The sequence below is a fragment of the Canis lupus genome, chromosome 33, assembly GCF_048164855.1.
Source record: "Canis lupus baileyi chromosome 33, mCanLup2.hap1, whole genome shotgun sequence".
NCBI lineage: Eukaryota > Metazoa > Chordata > Mammalia > Carnivora > Canidae > Canis > Canis lupus.
Window position 1 is genome coordinate 37,482,110 of NC_132870.1, and position 22,781 is coordinate 37,504,890.

The following is a 22,781-nucleotide window of genomic DNA, read 5'->3' on the forward strand; positions in this document are numbered from 1 at the left end:
AAAGTATATTTAATTTTCTACTCTTCAGGTATATAGTAACAACACAGGTCATTGTGAAGTCATTATGTAAGATTTAGCTAAAGATTGTACCATTCTGCACAGCTTCAATTCACACTTTCTTTTATAATTGCACTGTTATTTTACCAGAAAAGCTGTAAGAATTTGAAAAAAAAAATTCTTATCACAAATGTATATAATTGAAGCAAATAATGATTTTCTTTTTTTTTTTTAAAGCAGTTCTTTTTTTTTTTATTTTAATTTATGATAGTCACAGAGAGAGAGAGAGAGAGAGGCAGAGACACAGGCAGAGGGAGAAGCAGGCTCCATGCACCGGGAGCCCGACGTGGGACTCGATCCCAGGTCTCCAGGATCGCGCCCTGGGCCAAAGGCAGGCGCCAAACTGCTACGCCACCCAGGGATCCCAAATAATGATTTTCTTATACAAAAGATGAAAATAAGGTTTTTTCCTAAGTGATGTTTTATCATTTTGTGACCATTTATAAAAATTAATAATCAAAAGCATAATCTTTTTTACTTTCAGAACTAGCAGGCTTGAGACTTAAAATTTAAGGCAGTAGTCCTCTCAGATTAGAGAATACACTATGATTTGTATCTCAAATATTTGTTCTAATTTAAAATGTCATTTCTTAAGAATCATGTTAAGTTAATAATTGACTTTCTTTTCTAGTGCATGTGTAGAATTTGGCAGAAAGTATCATCCTTAAAATTTTTGCCTACTAAATCACAGGGTAGACAATTCCAATATTTTTAAAGTCTCATTTTCACTTCTTTCTTGTTTCTTAAGATGCTGGAACATACTAGGCTTCATAGCAGCAGTACTGACTTGGAGATTTAAAATAGATAAGTGGCAAAAATAATTCAAAGTCTTATCTTAGTTTTAAAATATTTCTTCAACTTTCTTCAGTATTCCTCTGTACTGATGTCATTCTTGCTTTCCCAGAGTGTGAAGGATTTTCTGATTCTTAGTTAAGAGTTGAATAATGACACTAGCTTATGCATCAACTTCCATGTGGAAAAAAAACTAAGTCTCAACAAATTAATTGGTTGAAGGAACTTTTCCTTATTTGTTTATTCTTCCTTCAGGTTCTTCCAAGACAAACCTGTGGGCTTTTCACTCATACAATTTTCTACAAAGAATATCCAGGAGGTCCTAAAGAGCTGGACAAGAGTATCCAAGGAGGTGAACTTTTCTTCACTGTGGTTCTCAATCCAGTGAGTACTTTGAGTTATTCTCAAAAAAAAAAAAAAAAAAAAAGATGATTCTTCCAAAAAAAATGACAGGGTAGCTGAAAACTACTCTGACAAAAAAGCCAGAGTTTGGGTAGTTTCAGCCAAATAAAAATGAAGGTCTAGCTCCAAAACAGAAAACAATTAAACAGAACCACATCTAGAGATGGTGGCAAACTCATTCTACAAGTAGCAGTGACATGAGTAATTTATAGAAAGCCAAGAAAGTGCTCCAGAACTTCATTTGCATTGAAAAGTATTCAGAATTCAGAGATTCTTGCTTTTATGGAAATCAGTATGTTTTAAGTTTTTATTTCAATTCAGTTAACATACAGCATAATATTAGTTTCAGGTGAACAATATAGTGATTCCCTCTTCTTTATCCATTCATCAGTTGGTGGCATTTGGGCTCTTTCCATAATTTGACTATTGTAGATAATGCTGCTATAAACACTGGGGTGCATGTATCCCTTTGAATTAGTATTTTTGTATTCTTTGGGTAAATACCTAGTAGTACAATTGCTGGATCATAGAGTAGTTCAATTTTTAAATTTTTATTTATTTATTGGAGAGAGAGAGAGGGAGAAAGAGAGAGTGTGCCCGGTTTAGGGGGAGGGTCAGAGGGACAAGTAGACTCCCCACTAAGCAGGGAGCCCGATGTGGGGCTCAGTACCCGGGATCATGTCTGAGCTGAAGGCAGACGCTTAATCAACAGAGCCACCCAGGCACCCCAGGATAGTCTTATCTTTAACTTTTTAAGGAACCTCCATACTGTTTTCCAGAGTGGCTTCACCAGTTTGCATCCCATCAACAGTACAAGACATTTCCCTCTTCTCCACATACTCACCCAACACCTGTTGTTTCTTGTTTTGTTGACTGTAGCCATTCTGACAGGCGTGAGGTTATACCTCATTGTAGTTTTGTTTTGTATTTCCCTGATTACTGATGAGCATTTTTTCATGTGTCTGTAAGCCATCTGTATGCCTTCTTTATATAAAGAACTTATAAAACATCCGAAAATTGAATAATCTAATTAAATGGGCAGAAGACATAAATATTTTTCCAGAGAACAAGATTTTTCGCCTGTAAAATTATTCCTACTGTGGACCAGTTTTCTCATCTAGGTGACCATTAACACTATTACTCTATTCTTCCCTTTCCTTTAAAGTAAAGATATAAGCAAAATGGAAGAGGAATTAGACAAGCAAATATGGTCATTTTGGATACAGTTTTGTGAGATCTTGTCTTGCTGGGTCTCAGGCTGGGCAGAGCAGCCTGTTTAATTGGCTTCTACTCTTCTTCCTTCATTTCTTGTGTGCCAGCTCCACAATGAACCATTTGCACGTATATCTGCCTGAGGCAAGTATTATAAAGTTGTGTAGAGAAAGAGAAGCTAATTAAAGTAAGATGTTTAAAGAAAAGAAATTTTATTTCCTTCTGAAAATCACTAACATAAAAATATAAAATTAGGTTTATTTATCAGATGTATGGGTTTGCCCCTGGCATTAGCAATATTCAAGATGAAAAAGTGTAATTTTCCAAATATGAAAAAAGTCTATCAGCATAACAGTTGAAGAAGATAGAAATAAAGAATAAAATTTGAAAAGCCCCACTCTGGATCCTAATTTTACAGGCTTACAAATAAAATTACAGGTATTTTTCATCATCTTCTTGTATTTAATGACTATATTTCTCAGCTTCTAGAAAATGAGATTGGAAGTAAGGATAATTCATCTTTGGGCAAAATCAGCACATGTATACAAAAATCAAGATGCTTTCAGGTAGGATAGCATTTTGCCTTTTGAAAAGTTTATCAATCTTCATACCCCCCAAATGTAAATAATTCTTATCTATACATCAAAAATAATCTGATTTTTCTAACATATCTATTCTTTACAAATGGAAGCATCTTTGGAATCATCTATTATGACTTTCTTCTCTCTCTCTCTTCTTGGAATCATCTATTAGGACTTTCTTCTTCTCTTTCTTCTTTTTTCTTTTTTTGGTCAATTCAGCCAGTAATACACAGGTAAAAGAGTTAAACCAATACTTGATTATGAACTTAAGAGTAAGTTAAAATATTCTGAATATGTTAACATTTTCACCTATAATTTTCAGTCCCTTTAATCTGTGAAGTATACAATTCTGATGTTTTATATTTCCTTTCATCAGGAAGCAATAGGACTATGAACAGATAATCATCTATTTGATTTTTTTTAAGAGAGACGGAGTGCGAGCCAGAGAGGGGGTGGCCAAAGGCAGAGACAGAGAGAGTGAGAGAGAGAGAGAATCCACACCCAGTACAGAGCCTGACGCAAGGCTTGATTTCACGATCCTGACATCGTGACCTGAGCCAAAATCAAGAATCAACTGCTTAACCAACTAAGCTACCCAGGTGCCCCCTATTTGATTCTTTTAACCAATAGTTGCTTTGGTGCCTAAGAAATTCCAAGTGGTATTATAATTTCAGAACATTCTAGTTGAAATAAGTTTCATTTAACATAGAAGAAATTCAATATTAGATCAATCATGTACAATAGATTTATATGAAGTATTTTTCACTATTTCAAAACCAAATCATTTTCTTAAATAAAAATCTTGTAGTAAGGCTTGTATAATCTTGGATACTAATTTGAGCTAAATTAGCTGAGCAAATGCTTTAAATATTTAGCAAATCTTGCTATTTTTCAGGCCTTTATCAAAAATATTTGGCAATTTTGTTTGTCTTGAGAAGATCCACAGGAAATAGAGGGGAGAAGAAAACTTTTCCGGAAAGCTTGTGCTTTCCTGATTCAGAAAACTTTGAGTAGACAATTACTTTCAGATAAATGCTGGAATTCAAAATTGATAGATCCTTGTCAGACACCATAAGATAAGGAAGGAATCCAAATTAATTTCATCTGGCAGGCCAACTTCAATTTTTGGAAGCAACTATAGTGCCCTGGAGATTTCTGGTTGAGAAGCTCACTTCTAAGATTCAGCCCAAGTCTCACCCAAGGGAAGACTGCTATCATGAGTTAGTGATGCTTGCCTTACAGAACAGACTAAGGAGGAGTGACCTGTTTCCCATGAATTCTCCATCCCAAAATTACATGTTTGGGTAAAGCTTATGTTAAAATTAAGAGAGGTCCAGGTGCAGTGAGGCATGCTACTAATTTGGCAGATGGCACTCTTTTTTAGGTCAGAATGAGAATGAGAAAACCTTGATGGAATCAAAGTAGATATTAGCTGCAGGAGAGATGTGAAATTTAATTATAGTGGGCTTGAACGATAGCCATTATAAGCTTAAGTATATCCGAGTCCTTGATTAGATGTGTCCTTTTCTGAGAATGCTGAATGAGTTTGTTGTTTCCTACAAAAAGGCATATGTGTATTAGAAACATAAGTATGTTTCTTAAATATATCCAAATACACTTGAGTTGAAAATGAAAATATAAACAGGACTTATTAATATATTTGAAAAGTTTTCTGCCCATATGTCAACATAATATTATGGTGCTACAATAAGTTTTACCAGTATTGGGATGAGATAGTTGCAACAGAGTATATCTCTGAGTTAAACTAGAATATATCACAGCAAAGGTAACTAGAATAATACTCTGAATTATTCCGCTGTTACCAAAGTATTTTTTATTGTTACAGAAAAAAGTACCAACCAAATTAATTTAATACAAATAAAAACAATATTAGCACTGTCTAGGAGAGAGAAAACCTCATTTTCCAAATGATATTTCCAACATCACACACCTAGACCCCTCTGAGGTGGGTTGGATACAGAGATTTTGGTTAATATATTGATCTGAAGTTTAGGTATAGTTGGGAATTGGGCCCATCAGGCTATCTGATCCTAGGAGCACTAAGAAATTAAGAATTCTTTTCTTTTTTGCATGTTTGTTTCTAAACTCACCCAGGGACTTGATTATAGTTCACTTTCCTATAGGAAAAGATAATGTTGGCCATATGAAATTGTACTCACTAGAACAGTAATTTGCAGTATTTGCAGATCTATAATTTTATAGATCTTTCAATTGATAAATACTTCCCATATATCCTGCCTACCAGGAGAAGACCCCCTCTAATTGTACATATTCTAATATTTCAATTCTTCTATAATTTACAACTTCCTATTTTAAACTATTAAATGACATTCTGTTCTTGTTCATTGATTTCATGGTTTTTGTTCATTTCATTCTACCACTAAGAAATGAGAGTTCTCTGTCAGTACACTGAATCAGGTTTTGGAGCCCATCAGTCTAAGTAATAGATCCTGAAATGTTTATTGATTGATTCAGGAGAGTAATGAGTTACTTTATGGATATACCAGAGGAGAGAGCCGCTGAAATCATCCCGAGTCACTATTATCTGTAAACACACAAGCACAAAACTTCTACACAAACATGTATTATACCCAGACACAAATATTCCCAATCAATTCACAGTGCTAAAAGTACCTTTATATATCCTTTAGAAGAGTCTACTTACTTTGCATACCTATAAGATACTATGTGGAAAGATATTAACTGAAACTTGTGAAGATGACAAAAAAATACTCATTCATAATGACTACACTGCCCTCAACAAATAGAACCCTATAAATCTATGACATATATATTTATACGAAAGGAACTAGTAAGAGTATACTGTCAATTTTAACCTGAATTTCCAGTTCCACCTATCTTAAGAAGATGCAAATATACTTAACTATTGTGACAAATGGGATAGTTCTGGATTAAACATGATTGTTCTTTTGGGAGCCATATTATCTTGTATGGCTCTGAGAAAGAGATGTCACCTTCCTGCTCCAGTGTTATTTGTAATTACACATTGTTCTGAGTCTTTACTTATGCTCTTATTCAATAAACAGATGCTAGGTATTGAATCATTAACAATTGATATCTGTGGGATGTTTGGTCTTCCTTAAATATGCTTGATAATAAAGTCAGTGCTTGCTTCACTCATTAATCCAGAGGAGTCATGAGATTCATGCTCTAACCACACTTGTTTGAAATTCAAGTGGACCAAAACCATGACGGCATAGCAAAATTATACTTCCTTCAACAAACTGTTAAACTTTTTGTCTATATGTTTCTCAATTTGACATAGCATCCATCCACTAGACTCTCTATACCCTCCTACCCAAATCCTTAAAAGCTGAATCTACATTGTGTTTCTCTAATTAAAGAAAAATCATAAACATGGATGTGAAAAGAATGAGTATCTGAAACTGGGAATAACACATGAGTGGATTACAATGAAAATAAAACATAATTCACACAAGACAGCTGTATATACAGAAATTAACACATACTGAAAAATGTTTTTTAAAAAGATTTTATTTATTCATGAGAGACTGAGAGAGGCAGAGACATAGGCATAGGGAGAAGCAGGCTCCCTGCAGGGAACCCAATGTGGGACTCAATCCCAGGACCCCAGGATTATTACCTGAGCCAAAGGCAGACATTCAACCACTGAACCACCCAGGTCCCCTGAAAAAATATTTTTTAAAACTACAATTTACGTGAGTAGGAGTTATGTGTAGTTATCTATAAAATTCATCTAAGAGGAAACTACTTTTTTTCCTATGGGGAATTTTGTTTCTTTCCTTTCTTATTTACTAATCCTGCAAAAAACAAATTGTAATAGTAACAGAAAACCCTTCATTTAAAAATAAATAAATGATAATAATAACAACTTTGGATAGTAGAAAAATTATTCCTGAACATGCCTAATAATGAGTATTACCTGAGACACTTGATTTTAAAAAATCTGGACTTTAATGCATCAGAATCTCCAGAGAACGGTTTGGGGGACCAGAATATTTATCATGAGCTTTAATTGATTCTTATTATCAGGCATATTTGAGAAATACTACAAAGGAAGAAAATGGAGAAATACATTGGTAATCAAAGATCACCAAAAATTGCTGTTGAAATCATGGACCTATGATCAAGGTATCAGAATTGAAAACTCAAATCTGCAGTAACATTTAAAAAGCAATGAGGATAAATATTTTTCTTAGGGACCAGAGAACTCTAACTTGAACAGCAGTCTAAAATAGAGGCAACCACTGTTTATCTTTTAAAGCTTAGCTTAAAGATAACCTTCCTCAAGAAACCTGCCTCTAATCTGGTTTAGAGGTCCTGCCTTGTGTTCCCATAACATCCTCTGCAGATTCTTGAAGTACTTCCTACCGTACACAGTGACTGTAGTTTGCTATTACTCTGTTTGCTTCTTGTGGTAGGGAATGTGTCTTTCATCTCCAAAACCATCCCAATGCTTAAACATGATGCCTTGTACCTAATTTTTATGTAACATATATTGAGAAAGAGAAACTGACTTTTCTTTTTTTTTTTAAGATTTTATTTATTTATTCATGAGAGACACAGAGAGAGAGAGAGAGGCAGAGACATAGGCAGAGGGAAAAGCAGGCTCCATGCAGGGAGCCCGATGTGGGACTCAATCCCGGAACAGTGGGATCACGCCCTGAGCTGAAGGCAGATGCTCAACCGCTGAGCCACCTAGGCATTCCGAAACTGACTTTTCTAATGACCTGAATCGAGAAAAAAAAGACAATGAATCTAAAAGGAAAGGAAATCTGGATTCTAGTAAAATAGTTCTTAAAAGTGTAAGTAGAACCTATTTCATGAGTTGGCTGGGGATGAATTACGCACTTTTATGTACTGTGCTTCACCGTTTTAATTGTCTCTTCTCTCAAGAAATGTGGTTTTGTTTAGTTCCTCTGGTTGTAAGGATAAGAGACTCACTCAGGTTACCTCCAGTAATAGGTGTGTTGTCTGCAGAAAGCTGAACAATCAGGGACCATGGGACCTGAAGGGTTCTTCTGAGTCTAAGGCAATTCTAAGGTCCATGAAAATTAGAATTATGATCATGATTTTGCCTTGGTGCTTTAATATGAACACACAAATCCTGCTTCTTTGAATGTCTCGTTCTTCTCCTGCAGACTATATATTCCTTTTCTGCTTCAAAAGTGCTGCTTGCTTATGGTTCCCACTGAAAAAAAATACTTCATAAATGAATGAACTTAGTTGACAAAAAAGGAGGTATGGGGTACGGCTAAAGCAAATTATGCTTCCCCACAGCAGAATACATTCAGCTGTTAAAAACATAATTTACACTATATTATTTATGATCTATCAGGGATAGAGTTAATATTTACTCAGTTCCAGTTGTTCTCTATCTGTAAGTTTCATATGTCGCCTAACACCTACCTCACCATATGATTATTTGAGTTTACATATTTTTTCTATATACGGAGGCATTCTTATAGGAATGATCTATGTGTGTTTCATTTTTGTGCTTCCTACTGTGTCTAGATTAATCTCTTGAATCTAAAAAGAGGTCACTAAATTTTTTTAATGATTGACTTAATGCAAGAATAGTTACGTCTTAGGGGCATCGCTTGGTTCATGGTATATCCAAATGTGAATAATAACAACACTGATATTAATAAAAGTACTTTCTGGAAGATTCTCTGCTTGCAAGTAAGAGAAATTCATGATCCAGGAAATTTTTAACTGATCCTTAATAGTGGCAGGTTTTCACAAGTGATGATCAATTAGCCTGATATGCAACAGTAGACAATTAAAGCCGGAAAGAACCACAGAGTTTATCTATTCAGTCACCTAATTTTAGCCTTAAAATCATTCCTGTAGTATTCTGTTGAAAACCTGGCTTTCTTGACTCTGAGTGCAGTGGTTCTACCAACATGCTGCTTCTGCATTCTTGGTTAAATTGGATTAATGTGATGCACATTACTCTCAGTGTGACTCAGTTACCTAGTCCTGAAAAAATATATGGTTTAAAATTTCCAGCCATTATCTAGGAAAAAGGAACCCATCTCCATGTTGAGTAAAAAACAAACAACAACAAAAAATAAGTGCCTTGGGGAGCTGAGTTCCAGATGGTGGCATAGCAAGATCCTGAACTCACCTCCTTCCATGGACACAACAAATCTACAACTACATGTAGAATAATTCCTTCTGAAAGGGACCTAAAAATAGGATGAGCAGAGCCTATGAAGGTACAGAATTTTTCCCTGAGAAGTGACAGATCAAAGCTCCATATCAGGCATTCCACCCCTTAGATCCTGCACAGGAGAAACAAGCCCCATGAACAGCAGGTTTTGAAAATCAATGGGAATTATGTTCAGGAAAATTAAAAAACTGTGGAGAATAGAAACCCCACTCTTGAAGAGCTTGTGTGATTCACTTGACCCAGAAACCAGCCCAAAACACCCAATTTGAAAAGCACACAGATGATAAATAAAGGAGATTCACTTACAAACCTTAAAGCATCCACCAGAGAGGCAGGACAGCTGGGACTCTTCCCAGGAACTACATTTCTCCAGAGAAAACATATAGATGGCTAACACGCACTTGAAAAGATGCTCAACATTACTAATATTAGATAAATGCAAATCAAAACAACAGTCAACAGTGAGATATCACCTAACCCCTGTTAGAATGTCTATTATCAAATGGACAAGACATAACATCTGCTAGAAAGGATGTAGAGAAAAGGGAACCCTATACACTGTTGGTGGGATTATAAATTGATGCAGCCAGTATGGAAAATTTATGGAGATTCCTCTAAAAATTAAAAATAACATTACCAATGACCCAGCTACTTCACTTCTGGCTATTTATCTGAAGACTATGAAAACACTAGTTTGAAAAGACACATGCACCCTTTATTCACTGCAGCATTATTTACAATAGCTAAGATATCAAACAACCTAAGTGTCCAGCAATATATGAATGGATAAAGAAGATGTGGTACATTTATATAATGGAATATTACTACTTGGTCATAAGAAAGAATGAAATCTTGCCATTTGTGACAACATGGGTGGATCTGGAGGGTACTACGCTAAGCGAAATAAGTCATATGGGGAAAAATGAATACTGTATGATTTCACACATATGTGGAATCTAAGAAAAAGAAACAAATGAATAAACAAAATAAAATAAAAATATATTCATAGATACAGAGAACAGACTAGCGGTTACCAGAGGAAAAGAGGTTCAGGGTTGGGTGAAATGACAAAGGGGGTCAACTGTATGGTGATGGATGGTAACTAGATTGGTGGTGGTAATCACTTTGTAGTGTGTTATATAATTACTTGCCACTGTGAGATTAAAAATACCATAAGAAAGTATGGTTAAGTCCTTTTGATTTCCACAGTTAAAAACAGAAATATGATAAATTATCAAGTCACTGGAATGGATATTAAGAAATTTTTCAAAATAAGTATTAAAGAAATTAATATTATTACATTATTCCTTGTTTAATCCTTTGATAGTTTCCCATAGCTTTCAGGATAAACAGAAAATTCCTTTACTTGGAAAAAAATTAAATCTGGCTCCCACCCACTTTTATGGTCTCTTCTTTCAATAATCACATATGCATCTTTCATTCCACCCATAGCTTCCCTAAATAGGACCCATTATCTCATTCTGTGCCTTAAAGAACACTACTGGGTACAAGTTGATTTTTTCCAGCCAATCTGAGTTCGTATATTATCTTTTCATAGAAGACATCCCCCAACTCTCCAGTTTCTCCTCTGAATTCTCATAACACTCAGGCATAACCCTAATATAACATGCCCACAGCACTGTAATCAGCTATCTTTCTCATCCAACAGTTTGTGCATTCCTTGATATAAAACATCATGCCTTATTAACTGTTTTATAATCACAATATATTGCAAACTTTCGGGCACATAGTTTTCAAAAAATGACAGTGGATTAATTTATCACGCCTACATATGTATCATCCTTTGAATCTGAAGGGAAATCTGGTTGCCTGGGAAGTACCTAATCATAGAATTAACTCAAGAGAGTTTGCATTACTGGGCAGGATGATCTCCCAACATGGCATCCAGACAGATTCTTTTGAAAGTCATTTCATTTATAAAAAAGATGCACAGTTTCACTCATGAGAAGAAAAATACAAGGTTAAATATACTGAGATACCATTTCTTATCCCCCATATTGACCAATATTCAAAATATTGATAAACTATGTTAACAAGGTTGTAGAAAAACAGATATTTCCATACATTCTAGTGGCTGTGTAAAGTAGTCCCTAATGTGAGAATTTAAAATGGTGCAGCTGCTATGGAAAGTAGTCTAGTATATCCTCAAAAATTAAAAATAGAACTGTCATATGATCAAGGAATCCTATTTCTGGATATTTGTCCAAAAGAACTTGAAAACGGGATTTTGAAGAGATATTTGCTTTCCTACGTTCAGGGAAGCATTATTAACAATGGCCAAGAAGTAGAAATAACTTAAATATCCATTGACACATGCATGAATAAAGAAAATGTGGTATATAAGTACAATGGCATATTATTCTCTTTAAAAAGAAAGGAAATCCCATCACATGCTGCTACATAGATGAAACTCGACATTATGTTAAGTGAAATAAATCACAAAAGGACAAATACTTCATGGTTCCACTTGTTTGAGGTATCTAAGGTAGTCAGACTCCTAGAAAGAAAGCAGAATGGTGGCTGCCAGGGATTGGGGGTTGGGGGGGGTGCATAAGGAATTGCTGTTCAGTGAGTATAGAGCTCCCATCATGCAAGATGAAAAAGTTCTAGAGATCCGCTCTACAACAATGTGCATGTAGTTAACAATATTGTAATTTCATTTAAGATTTGGTAACAGGGTAGAATTCATGTTATTTTTTTACCACAGTTTAAAATAAAAACCTTTAAAAATACTTTTTTGTATTCTTGACAATGTTTTTTTTATTTGAGTACAGCTGACACACAATGTTACATTATTTTCAGTGTACAATTCAGTGATTTTGACGAGTTTGACATTATGCTATGTTCACCACAACTGTAACTACCATCTGTCCTGATACACTGCTATTACAGAATCATTGACTATATTTCTTATACTATGCCTTTTATTCCTATGACTTATGCATTCCATAACTAGAAACCTGTATCTCCCACTCCCCTTCACCTATTTTGCCCAACCCCAACCCTCCCGCATTCTGGCAACCATCAGTTTGTTCTCTGACTTATAGATCTAATTCTGTTTTTCCCTTATTTAGATCCCACATCTGAGTGGAATCATATGGTATTTGTCTTTCTTAGCCTAACTTACTTCACTTAGCTTAATATCCTCTAGGACCACCCATGCTGTTTCAGGTGGCATGATCTCATCCTTTTGTGGCTGTGTAATATTCCATTGCATTTATATACATCTTCCTTATCCTTTCATCAACTGATGGTCACCTAGGTTGCTTCCATATCTTGGCTATTGTAAATAATGTTGCAATAAATATAGAGATGCATATATCTTTCCAAATTAGTGTTTTCACTTTCTTTGGGTAAATATCCAATAGTGGAACTATAGAATCTTATGGTACTTCTATTTTTAATTTTTTGAGGAACCTCCATACTGTTTTCCACAATGGCTGCACCAATTTACATTCCTACCAATAGTATACAAGTGTTCCTTTTTCTCCACATCCTCACCAATACTTGTTATTTCTTGACTTTTTAACTTTAGCCATTCTAATAAGTATAAGGTGATATCTATAGTAGTTTTAATTTGCATTATCCTGATGATTAATGATGTTGAGCATCTTTATGATTGTTAGCCATCTGGATGTCTTCTTTGGAAAAATATCTATTCATGTCATCTGCCCATTTTAAAAATTGGATTATTTAGTTTTTTGGGTGTTAGGTTGTGTAAGTTCTTTATGTATTTTTGATACTAACCCTTTATCAAAGATGCCATTTGCAAATATCTTCTTCCATTCAGGAGGCTGCCCTCTAGTTTTGTTGTGTGGAAGCTTTTTATTTTGATATGGTCCCAATAGTTCACTTTTGCTTTTGTTTCCCATGTCTCAGAAGACATCTAGAAAAAATGTTGCTGTGGCCAATGTCCAAGAGGTTACTGCCTGTGTTTTCTTCCAGAATTTTTATGGTTTCACGTCTCACATTTAGGTCTTTAATCCATTTTGAGTTTATTTTTGTGTATAGTGTATGAAAGTAGTCCAGTTTCATTCCGTTAAATGTAGCTGTACAGTTTTCCCAACATCATTTTTGAAGAGACTCTTTTCTGAATTGCATATTCATTCTCTTTTGTCCTAGACTAATTGACCATATAATTGTGGATTTGTTTCTGAGTTTTCTATTCTGTTCTACTGACTTATATGTCCATTTTTGTGCCAGTACCATACTGTTTTGATTACTACAACTTTGCAGTGTAACTTGAAATCTGGAATTGTGATACCTCCGGCTTTGTTTTTCAAGATGGGTTTGGCTATTTATGGCCTTTTGTGGCTTCAATCAAGTTTTAGGATTATTTATTTGTTCTAGTTCTGGGGAAAATGTTGGCATTTTGATAGAGACTATTAAATCTGTAGATTGCTTAAGTCTTCACTGGATCCTGAATTTTTTAATTTTTTTAAAGATTTTATTTATTCATGAGAGACACACAGAGAGATAGGCAGAGACATAGGCAGAGGAAGAAGCGGGCTCCCTGCAGGGAAACCCAGGATCACACCCTGAGCCAAAGGCAGACTGTCAACCACTGACTGTCCCAGGTGTCCCCTGAATTTTTTTTTTAAATAAAAGTCATTTTTCTAGTTGTTATTACTGGATAACAAAATAACCCAAAATACAGTGTCTTTACAAAAAAAAATTAATTCTTCTATTATCTCTTACAGTTTTTGTAGGTTAGAATTCAGGAAGGGCCAGACTGGGTGATTCTGGCCTCAAGTGACTCTTGAGGTTGCACTCAGATGATAACTGAAACTAGAACACTAGGCAGCTAGAGCAGCTGTGAGCTGGCGGGGCATCAGTCTCAGGCTTTTTTCATGTGATCTGTACCCATGGGCTTCTAGGGATTTCCTCACATCAGGATGGCCTCAGGGCAATCATACAGCTTTAGGGCTCCATCAAGTGTCACAGCAAGCAAAGCAGAAGCAGAACTGCCTTGGATTCAGAAGTCACAGCATCATTTCTGCCCACATTCAAAAAGAGAATAGATTCCACCTCTTTACAGGGGAGTGACAAAGTTCTAGAAGAGAGAGAAATTGTGGGTGGCTACTATAATTTGCCACAATTATGGGACACTTGGGTAAATGTAAATATGGACTGTACAACAGATGACATTGAATTAATGTTTTCTTGGGTATGATAATGATATTTGATTTTATAATATACATGTTCTTAGATGATGAATGCTAAAGGATTTATCAATAGTGTCTTGACATCTGCAACTTATTTTCAAATGATTTAGCAAAATAAAAGATATTTAAAGAGAGAAACAAAATATGAAGCAAACAGTGAAATATACGCTATTGGAGAATAGGTGAAGGATGTACAGATATTTGTTGTCCTAATAGTTTGCCTTTCTCTATTTAAAATATGCTTCTCAAATAATTGAGGGGGAAATAAAATAATGATTACATTATTTCTCTGCTCGCATCCTCTAAACCTCCCTATTCAGAATAGAAGCCAGACTCCTTACCGAGACCTATGGGACTCTGTGTGATCACCAGCCTTTACCTCCTGGATTTCAACCCCAGACAGAGGGAACAGGAAGTACAAAAGCCCCACAGGCATGCTTGCATGTTTTAGAAACAGCAAGTTGTTTACAATATCCTATTTTAATCGATGCCTCTTATACATCTCATGCATAAATCCTTGTGTACAATTCTTGGAGAGCTTCTGTTTTGATGTGAAACCTTAATTCCCTGCCTATTCACTTCTTTCTTTATTGTAAGAACTTCAGCCCTAGAAGAACTTGGTCAAAGCCAGATCATTTCTCACTACCCACAAAGAGGCCTGAGAATTAGGCTGAGGTAAGAAAAATCTGGGCCAGCGAAGAAAATTTAAGAAGGTGCCCAGTTATATTCAAATTGGGATTTCACTAATTTGGTATTCCCCTCAGAACCCGAGATACACAGCCAGAGCACATAGTATTGTATTATATTTGAGGTTTAGATTGCCTGAGCATGCCCTGTAAAAACAAGTAGATCTTAACAAGATTTTACTTTGCAGGATTTAATCTACTGGCTTTCTTGCCTTTGGCTAATGCTCAGTGTTCCGTCAAACTTCACTTGTCTGTGGCCCTAGAGCATGGTGCTGCCTGTTGCAGACATTAGTAATTTCCTCTCTTGGATAGAGGCCCTCAGTGGAGCCATATTTGCATTTGGACATATTTGCTCCTGGTGTTTTGGCCTTGGGCCTCAGCTGAATTATGATTCCTACTGAAGGTCATGTGAAAAAGCCTTCAGGAGAGGTGTTAGTCACATAGATAATTGGGCCTTCTGGTTTCTAAGATGAGTGGGTTCCCACATCTTTCCTTCCAAACCAGTGAACCTCGTGTTGAGTAGGACTTGTTGGTAAATTGCGTGTGTCCGGAGCTCACAGCCAGATTATGGGGCCAATGAACAGTGTAGGTTCTGAGACAAGAAAGGAAGGACATGCTCACCTTGGTTCTGCAGAGTCTACTCTGTGCTTCCATGTGCTCTTTTAAAAATGTCAATAATACTGGTGGTAATAATAATAACAACAGGTCCTTCTTGTTAGAAATTAGATATTTAATAGACATTAGAAATCAAGGTTCAAAAACCAGTATCAGGCCATCTGAATACTCACTGCACTGTCATGAGTAAAGTGAGCAAATCCCAGGTGAGATTCTCTATCCATGGTGAAGCAGAAGGCTGAGGCCTTCATTTGGAGCAAACAGGATAGTTAAATGCCAGGAAGGCTTGGCTAGGTGTCTCTGTAGTAAAATCATGATTCTGAGATTGCCATTTCCAACTTGGCAAAAGCTTTAAAAAATCTTTATACCCTTTAATACTATAATTCCACTTCTAGGAATCTGTCCTAAGAAAAGAGTACTAAATACAGAAAAAGTATTCATTGTAATGGGGAAATAAAATGGAAACAAACAATGTCCAAGTGAAGGGAAATGTTTAAATAATGTATAAATAAATGCTTATACATTACACAGATTTAAAAATTTATGCCTATAAATAATTTGGCTATATCAGGAAAATAAAAGATAAATAGGATACAATATTATACATAAAGCATCAAAACTTTGTTTGAAAAATTTATACATAAAAATACTGAAAAGAAATGCATTTTTAAATGTTGAGAAATCGGTATATTTTTTCTTTCTGTTTTCCTCTATTTTTCAATTTTTCTTTAATGAGTTTCTATCACTTCTTCATAAGAGAAGTAAAGCAGTGATTTTTTTAAATGTTTTATTTAAATCTAATTTAGTTAATGTATAGTGTATTATTAGTTTCAGGAATAGAATTTAGTGATTCATCAATTGCATACAACACTCAGTGCTCATTACATCAAGTGCCCTCCTTAATGCCCATCACCCAATTACCCCATTACCTCACCCCACTCCCCTCCAGAAATCCTCAGTTTGTTTCCTAGAATTCAGCATCTCTTAAGGTTTGCCTCCTTCTCTGTTTTCATCTTATTTTATTTTTCCATCCCCTCCCCTATGTTCACCTGGCTTTTTTTTTAAATTCCACATATGAGTAAAATCACATGGGATTTGTTTTTCTCTTGACTGACTTATTTCACTTAGCATAATGTCCTCCAGTTCCATCCACATCATTGCAAATGGCAAGATTTCATTATTTATGATGGCTGAGTAAAATTCCATTGTGTATATATACCACCTCTTCTTTATCCATTCATCAGTCAATAGACATCTTTCCATAGTTGGGCTGTTGTGGACATTGCTGCTATAAATATTGGGGTGCATGTGCCCCTTTGAATCACTATGTTTGTATCCTTTGGATAAACCCCTAGTAGCGCAATTGCTGGGTCATAGGGTAGCTCTATTTTTAACTTTTTGAGGAACCTCCATACTGTTTTCCACAGTCACTGCAACAGTTTGCATTCCCACCAACACTGTAAGAGGGTTACCCTTTCTCTGCATCCTCACTAACACCTGTTGTTTCCTCAGTTAATTTTAGCCATTCTGACCAGTGGAGTAGTATCTTTTTTTTTTTTAATTTATTTTTTATTGGTGTTCAATTTACCAACATACAGAATAACCCCCAGTGCCCGTCACCCATTCACTCCCACCCCCCGCCCTCCTCCCCTTCTACCACCCCTAGTTCGTTTCCCAGAGTTAGCAGTCTTTACGTTCTGTCTCCCTTTCTGATATTTCCCACACATTTCTTCTCCCTTCCCTTATATTCCCTTTCACTATTATTTATATTCCCCAAATGAATGAGAACATACAATGTTTGTCCTTCTCCGACTGACTTACTTCATTCAGCATAATACCCTCCAGTTCCATCCACGTTGAAGCAAATGGTGGGTATTTGTCATTTCTAATAGCTGAGTAATATTCCATTGTATACATAAACCACATCTTCTTTATCCATTCATCTTTCGATGGACACCGAGGCTCCTTCCACAGTTTGGCTATTGAGGAGTAGTATCTTATTATAGTTTTGATTTGTATTTTCCTGATGCTGAGGAATGTTGAGCATTTATTCATGTGTCTGTTAGCAATTTGTATGTCTTCTTTGGAGAAATGTCCATTCATGTCTTCTGCTCATTTCTTGACTGGACTTTTTGGTTTTTGGGGTCTTGAGTTTGTTAAATGCTTTCTAGGTTGTGGATATTAGCCCTTAATCCGATAAGACATTTGCAAGTATCTTCTCCTATTCCATAAGTTACCTTTTAGTTTTGTTGATCATTTCCTTTTCTGTGCAAAAGCTTTTTATCCTGATGAAGTTCCAGTAGGTCATTTTTGCTTTTATTTTATTTGCCTTTGGAGACATGTCTAGCAAGAAGCTGTGGCCAAGGTCAAAGAGATTGCTGCTTATGTTCTCTAGGATTTTGATGGATTCATGTCTCATTTAGGTGTTCCATCCATTTTGAGTTTATTTTTGTGTATGTTACAAGAAAGTGGTCCAATTTCATTCTTTGGCATGTGGCTGTCCAATTTTCCCAACATCATTTGTTGATGAGACAGGCACTGATTTTTAAAATGCTAACACAAGGAATGTCTGGCTGGCTCACTTGCTAGAGAATGGGTTGATCTTGGGGTTCAAGCCTAGTCTTGGTTCTAGAGGCTACTTTAAAAAATGCTAATACAAGAGTCCTTATTAGCAAAAAATTACCAAAGCAGTCTAATTATGAATACTTAAATTATTAATATTTATACAAATTATTTAAAGACAAAATATTAACAGATTCAGTTCAATACTTTTTTGAATATCTAAAGTATCTTTTTGTTTGGACATTGAAATTAACACTTAAAATTCCATAAGATAATATAGTATTTCAACTAACTGTAATCCTACTTCTTTCCTTTAACAACTATAGCAAAAACAGGGAAATATGCAAGAAAGGGCCTTTGACAAGGGAGGGAAGTAGACAAAGGAAACCTACTTTGCCCTCCATACTGTTTAGAAATGACCTTATTTAATTCCAACATTAATTCTGTGAGGTTTTATATATATTATCTTATTTGACCTAAAAGCAATTCCATGAGACATTTTACAGGTGAGGAAACTAGGGTTCAAAGAGATTCCATAATCTGATCAAAGGGAAACAAAGAGTAAGAGAATAGTCCTCATTCTTTCCACTGTCATTGTGCTAGCATATCCCTGGCCCACACTCATAGCCTTGAATAGTCTTATTTTTTTAACAGAATTAAGCCACATTTCTTAATCTGGTTCCTCATTCTAAGTGATATATGAGAGAAAGAATGACTAGGGCAATAATAGTGGAAATGAAGCTGTCAAGAGTAGACTTCATGCCCTAACAAAACATTTACTAAGAAGCACCCAAGAAATATTATTCAGCCATCAAAAAGAATGAAATCTTGCCATTTGCAACAACATAGATGTAACTAGAGAGTATTATGCTAAGGGAAATCAGTCTGTCAGAGAAAGACAAACAGCATATAATTTCACTCAAATGTGGAACTTAAACGAGCAAAGGGAAAAAAGAGAGAGCGAGAAGCAAACCTAGAAACAGACTTAACTACAGAGAACAAACTGATGGCTACAGGGTGGGGGGGAGCGGATCAGTGACATAGGTGATGGGGATTAAGGAGACCACTCATGATGAGCACCAGGTGTCGTATGGAAGTGTTCAATCACTATATTGTATACCTGAAACTAATATTATACTGTATGTTAATTAACTGGAATTTAAATTTAAAAAACATTTAAAGCACCCAAGAACTCAAAAAAAGCATAGCTGTATGGTACCATGGAACTATTTTGTGACAAGACATACATTCTATGTGGTGCTAAAGTAATTATTACATGCAATGCTTTACTTTCCATATACTCCGTAACATAGGAGGAATGTAATAGCCAAAATTTATTTTGTGCAAAGAACATCCTAGCCCTCTCTCCCAAGGATTCTGGATAGTTGAGGTACTTGTTTGTGTGGTTTGGTTATACTTAAGAATCTAGTAGAAGACTTAAAAACACAAGGTGATTACTAAACCGAAGCCCCTCAGAATAGGCAATATCCATATTCAGAATTTTTTTGCTTATCTATCTCCCTAAAGGCTGAAAAATAGATTTAATAGCTACTTGGTTATCCCTATGCCTTGAAATATTTTGCTAGACAACTTAAAAATGGAATTGAAGCCTCAACTGAAGCTTCCTGTGCTACTGTGGTTTAAACTGAATGCTGCGCTTTGTATAAACATAATTTTTGTGGTTTAACTTGAGGCTGTTCTCTGCGGTCTTCCCATATAATGGGAATGCGTCAGAGGCACAGCTTCGCTTCCTGTGTAGGCTGGAAACTGTTAACTGCAAAGTTTGGAGATAGTCTCACAGAGCTTTCTGCCATATGTTAAACTAAACTTGATATGAAAAATCCTATCAGTTTCCAGTTTCCCAGGGCATTACAAAGAAAAAAAAGGAACTCGAGCTTTATAAATATAAAAAGCATCTGTCTGTACAGGAAATTCTACGCTGTTATTTTACAAACGATCCCTGCTTATATTTACAAGAGAAATCAGATCTGATGAACTATATAGAAAGTAATGCACCTTTTTGTTCAAAATTTTAAAATATATATTCATAATTCTGAATGGCTGACTGGACTGTGAACTAACCATCATTGCACAAAGATCTCAACAGTGCTGCCCACCATGCTGCTAAGCATTTATAGTTCCAAGTGAAAGGAGATGGAGTATTTCAAGTACTGCAAACTTAAACAATTCTATTGGCTGTAATTTTTGTGTTTAAATGCTCCCACCACTTAAGAAAGACTCATGAACATTCACAAAATGTTTGGCACAATTTTGATTCTAATTTTTTACTTCTCCTTATCTCCCTGAGCTTCAAGAGAATTCTCTCCAGAGTCACTCACTCAGGTGCAAGTATCCTTGAGTTCATCGTCAGTAGCTTTTGTAAGAATTCCTTTCTGTGACTGCCTCCCCGTTGTCACCTATAATTTTGTCATTTCTTTTGCTCTGAACCAGCTTGCTATGACAAAAGCCATCTTTTCCTTTCACTCTGTTCCATGACCCTCATAAAATTAACAGCTGAGATTCATAACCAGAATCCTGATCATTCATCAGTCTACAGCAGACTTCATGCTACCTATAATAATACCCATATTTTACCAGCAGCCTTCTCTCAGACTTGACTATAAACCCTTCTGCTCATTTCATCAATTCAATGCTCCAACATTCAGCCTTGATTTCACTGATTGTTTTCTTGCCTCACAGAGAAGACTCAAAAAATTTTCCATCAGGATCTTTTTTATCTAATAGCCTATCCGTGCCAATATTTCCAACTAAAATCCCTTTTTTAATATTTTAATTTTTTTATTTAAATTCAATTTAGTTAACATATAGTGTGTTACTAGTTTCAGGGATATAGCATACAATATTTTTTATTTGTTTCAGAGGTAGAGTTTAGTGATTCATCAATTGCATATAACTCCCAGTACTTATAACAGCAAGTGCCCTCCTTAGTGCCCATCATCCAGTTACCTCATCCCCCTACCCCACCTCCTGTCCAGCGACCTTCAGCTTCTTGCCTAGAGTTCGGCATCTTTTATGGTTTACCTCCCTTTCAATTTTCATCTTATTGTATTTTTTCTTCCCTGCCCCTGTGTTCATCTGTTTCATTTCTTAAATCCTATATATGACTATAACCATATGGTATTTGTCTTTCTCTGACTTAATTCTCCTAGTATAATACCCTCTAGTTCCATCTACATTGTTGCAAATGGCAAAATTTCATTCTTTATGATGGCTGAGTAGTAATTGTGTATATATATACCACCTCTTCTTTATCCATTCATCAGTCAATGGACGTCTGGGGCTTTTTCCATATTTGGCTATTGTGGACATTGCTGCTATAAACATAAGGAAGCAGGTGCCCCTTTGGATCACTACATTTGTATCTTTGGGGTAAATCCCTAGTAGTGCAATTGCTGGGTCATAGGGTAGCTCTATTTTCAATTTTTTGAGGAACCTCCACACTGTTTTCCAGAGTAACCGCACCAGTTTGTACTCCCACCAATAGTTTAAGAGGGTTCTCCTTTCTCTGCACCCTTACCAACATCCAACTAGTCTCCCTTTAACCATAAAGCCATGAATTATTTTTTCTTCCAATTTCTACTTTTCCCCCACTTTGATTTTGCTTACTTTTCACTCATTCATTCTTTTAGTAATTTAAGTCTCCTCTTGTTCTTAGTTCCATTCACCTCAATTCTTTTCTCAAATATCCTATTAATATCATGTATTAATAATCATTACTCATCTATCATCAAATACTGCTTACATTTATTACCTTCTTTGGTTTAAAAGTTGCTGCCCTTTGATGTTCTTTTCCTTACTAGCCAAAGCTTTGGGATAATATCTTTTCTCTCTCCGTCTTATCACAGAAGGATAGATAGATAAAATTTGTCCCCACCCTCTTTAACCTTGCACACTGAGAGGCACAAGCTATGGACCTTCCTTCACGCAGAGGGAAGCTGAACCATATCTTTATGGCAACTGATAATAACTGGAATTGTGTAGTTTGCCTCTGCCTGTTCCTAAAGATGTACAGACATACCAAACTTCTCTCTCAGGCTGGACTTTTGTGGAAAGGGAGCTTGACAACTGTTAAAACAGCAGTTCCACAGTGAATTAGAAAGCCCCTGGGGAGGAGACTCATGTAAACACATATTGTCAATGCAGAACTGTTTTCCTGTTTGCAGTCATCTGCATGTCATTTTCTCTGTGGCTGAATCCCAGATGGTCAGAGGCTGATTAGCTGGCTTGTGTTTCCCTCCATTCCTTTTTGACCAACATATTACATATTCCTACCCCCAGTCAAAGTGAGACAGAACTGCAAGTGTGTCATTAACTTTTATTAGCTCTAGTAAAAAAATGTGTCGTATAAAAGGTTAAGACTTTTAGCAGTTTTTTTACGGTATACTTCTGAAACATTTCTACTTCTATTTAATTACTCTAGTCACTATTGAATTTAAGATTTGAAAAAAAAAAAAAACCTGTGAGAAAA

The 22,781-nt window shown here is 35.7% G+C and overlaps 1 protein-coding gene and 1 long non-coding RNA gene across 22 annotated transcripts in view; one reads left to right on the forward strand and one right to left on the reverse strand.

Moving 5' to 3' along the window:
* LOC140623662 (bifunctional heparan sulfate N-deacetylase/N-sulfotransferase 3) overlaps positions 1–22,781 on the forward strand; it is a 172,737-nt gene that overhangs the window by 82,418 nt on the left and 67,538 nt on the right. Inside the window, exons 7-8 of one of the 2 annotated variants that reach the window (XM_072810139.1) lie at positions 1,105–1,233; positions 2,946–3,029. In XM_072810139.1, the coding sequence (XP_072666240.1) occupies positions 1,105–1,233; positions 2,946–3,029 (213 nt within the window). The remainder of the gene's footprint in view (positions 1–1,104; positions 1,234–2,945; positions 3,030–22,781) is intronic. The other variant, XM_072810140.1, reaches the window with a different exon arrangement.
* The window catches only part of LOC140623665 (uncharacterized), a 155,079-nt gene that overhangs the window by 46,386 nt on the left and 85,912 nt on the right, over positions 1–22,781 (reverse strand). The window lies entirely within an intron of this gene.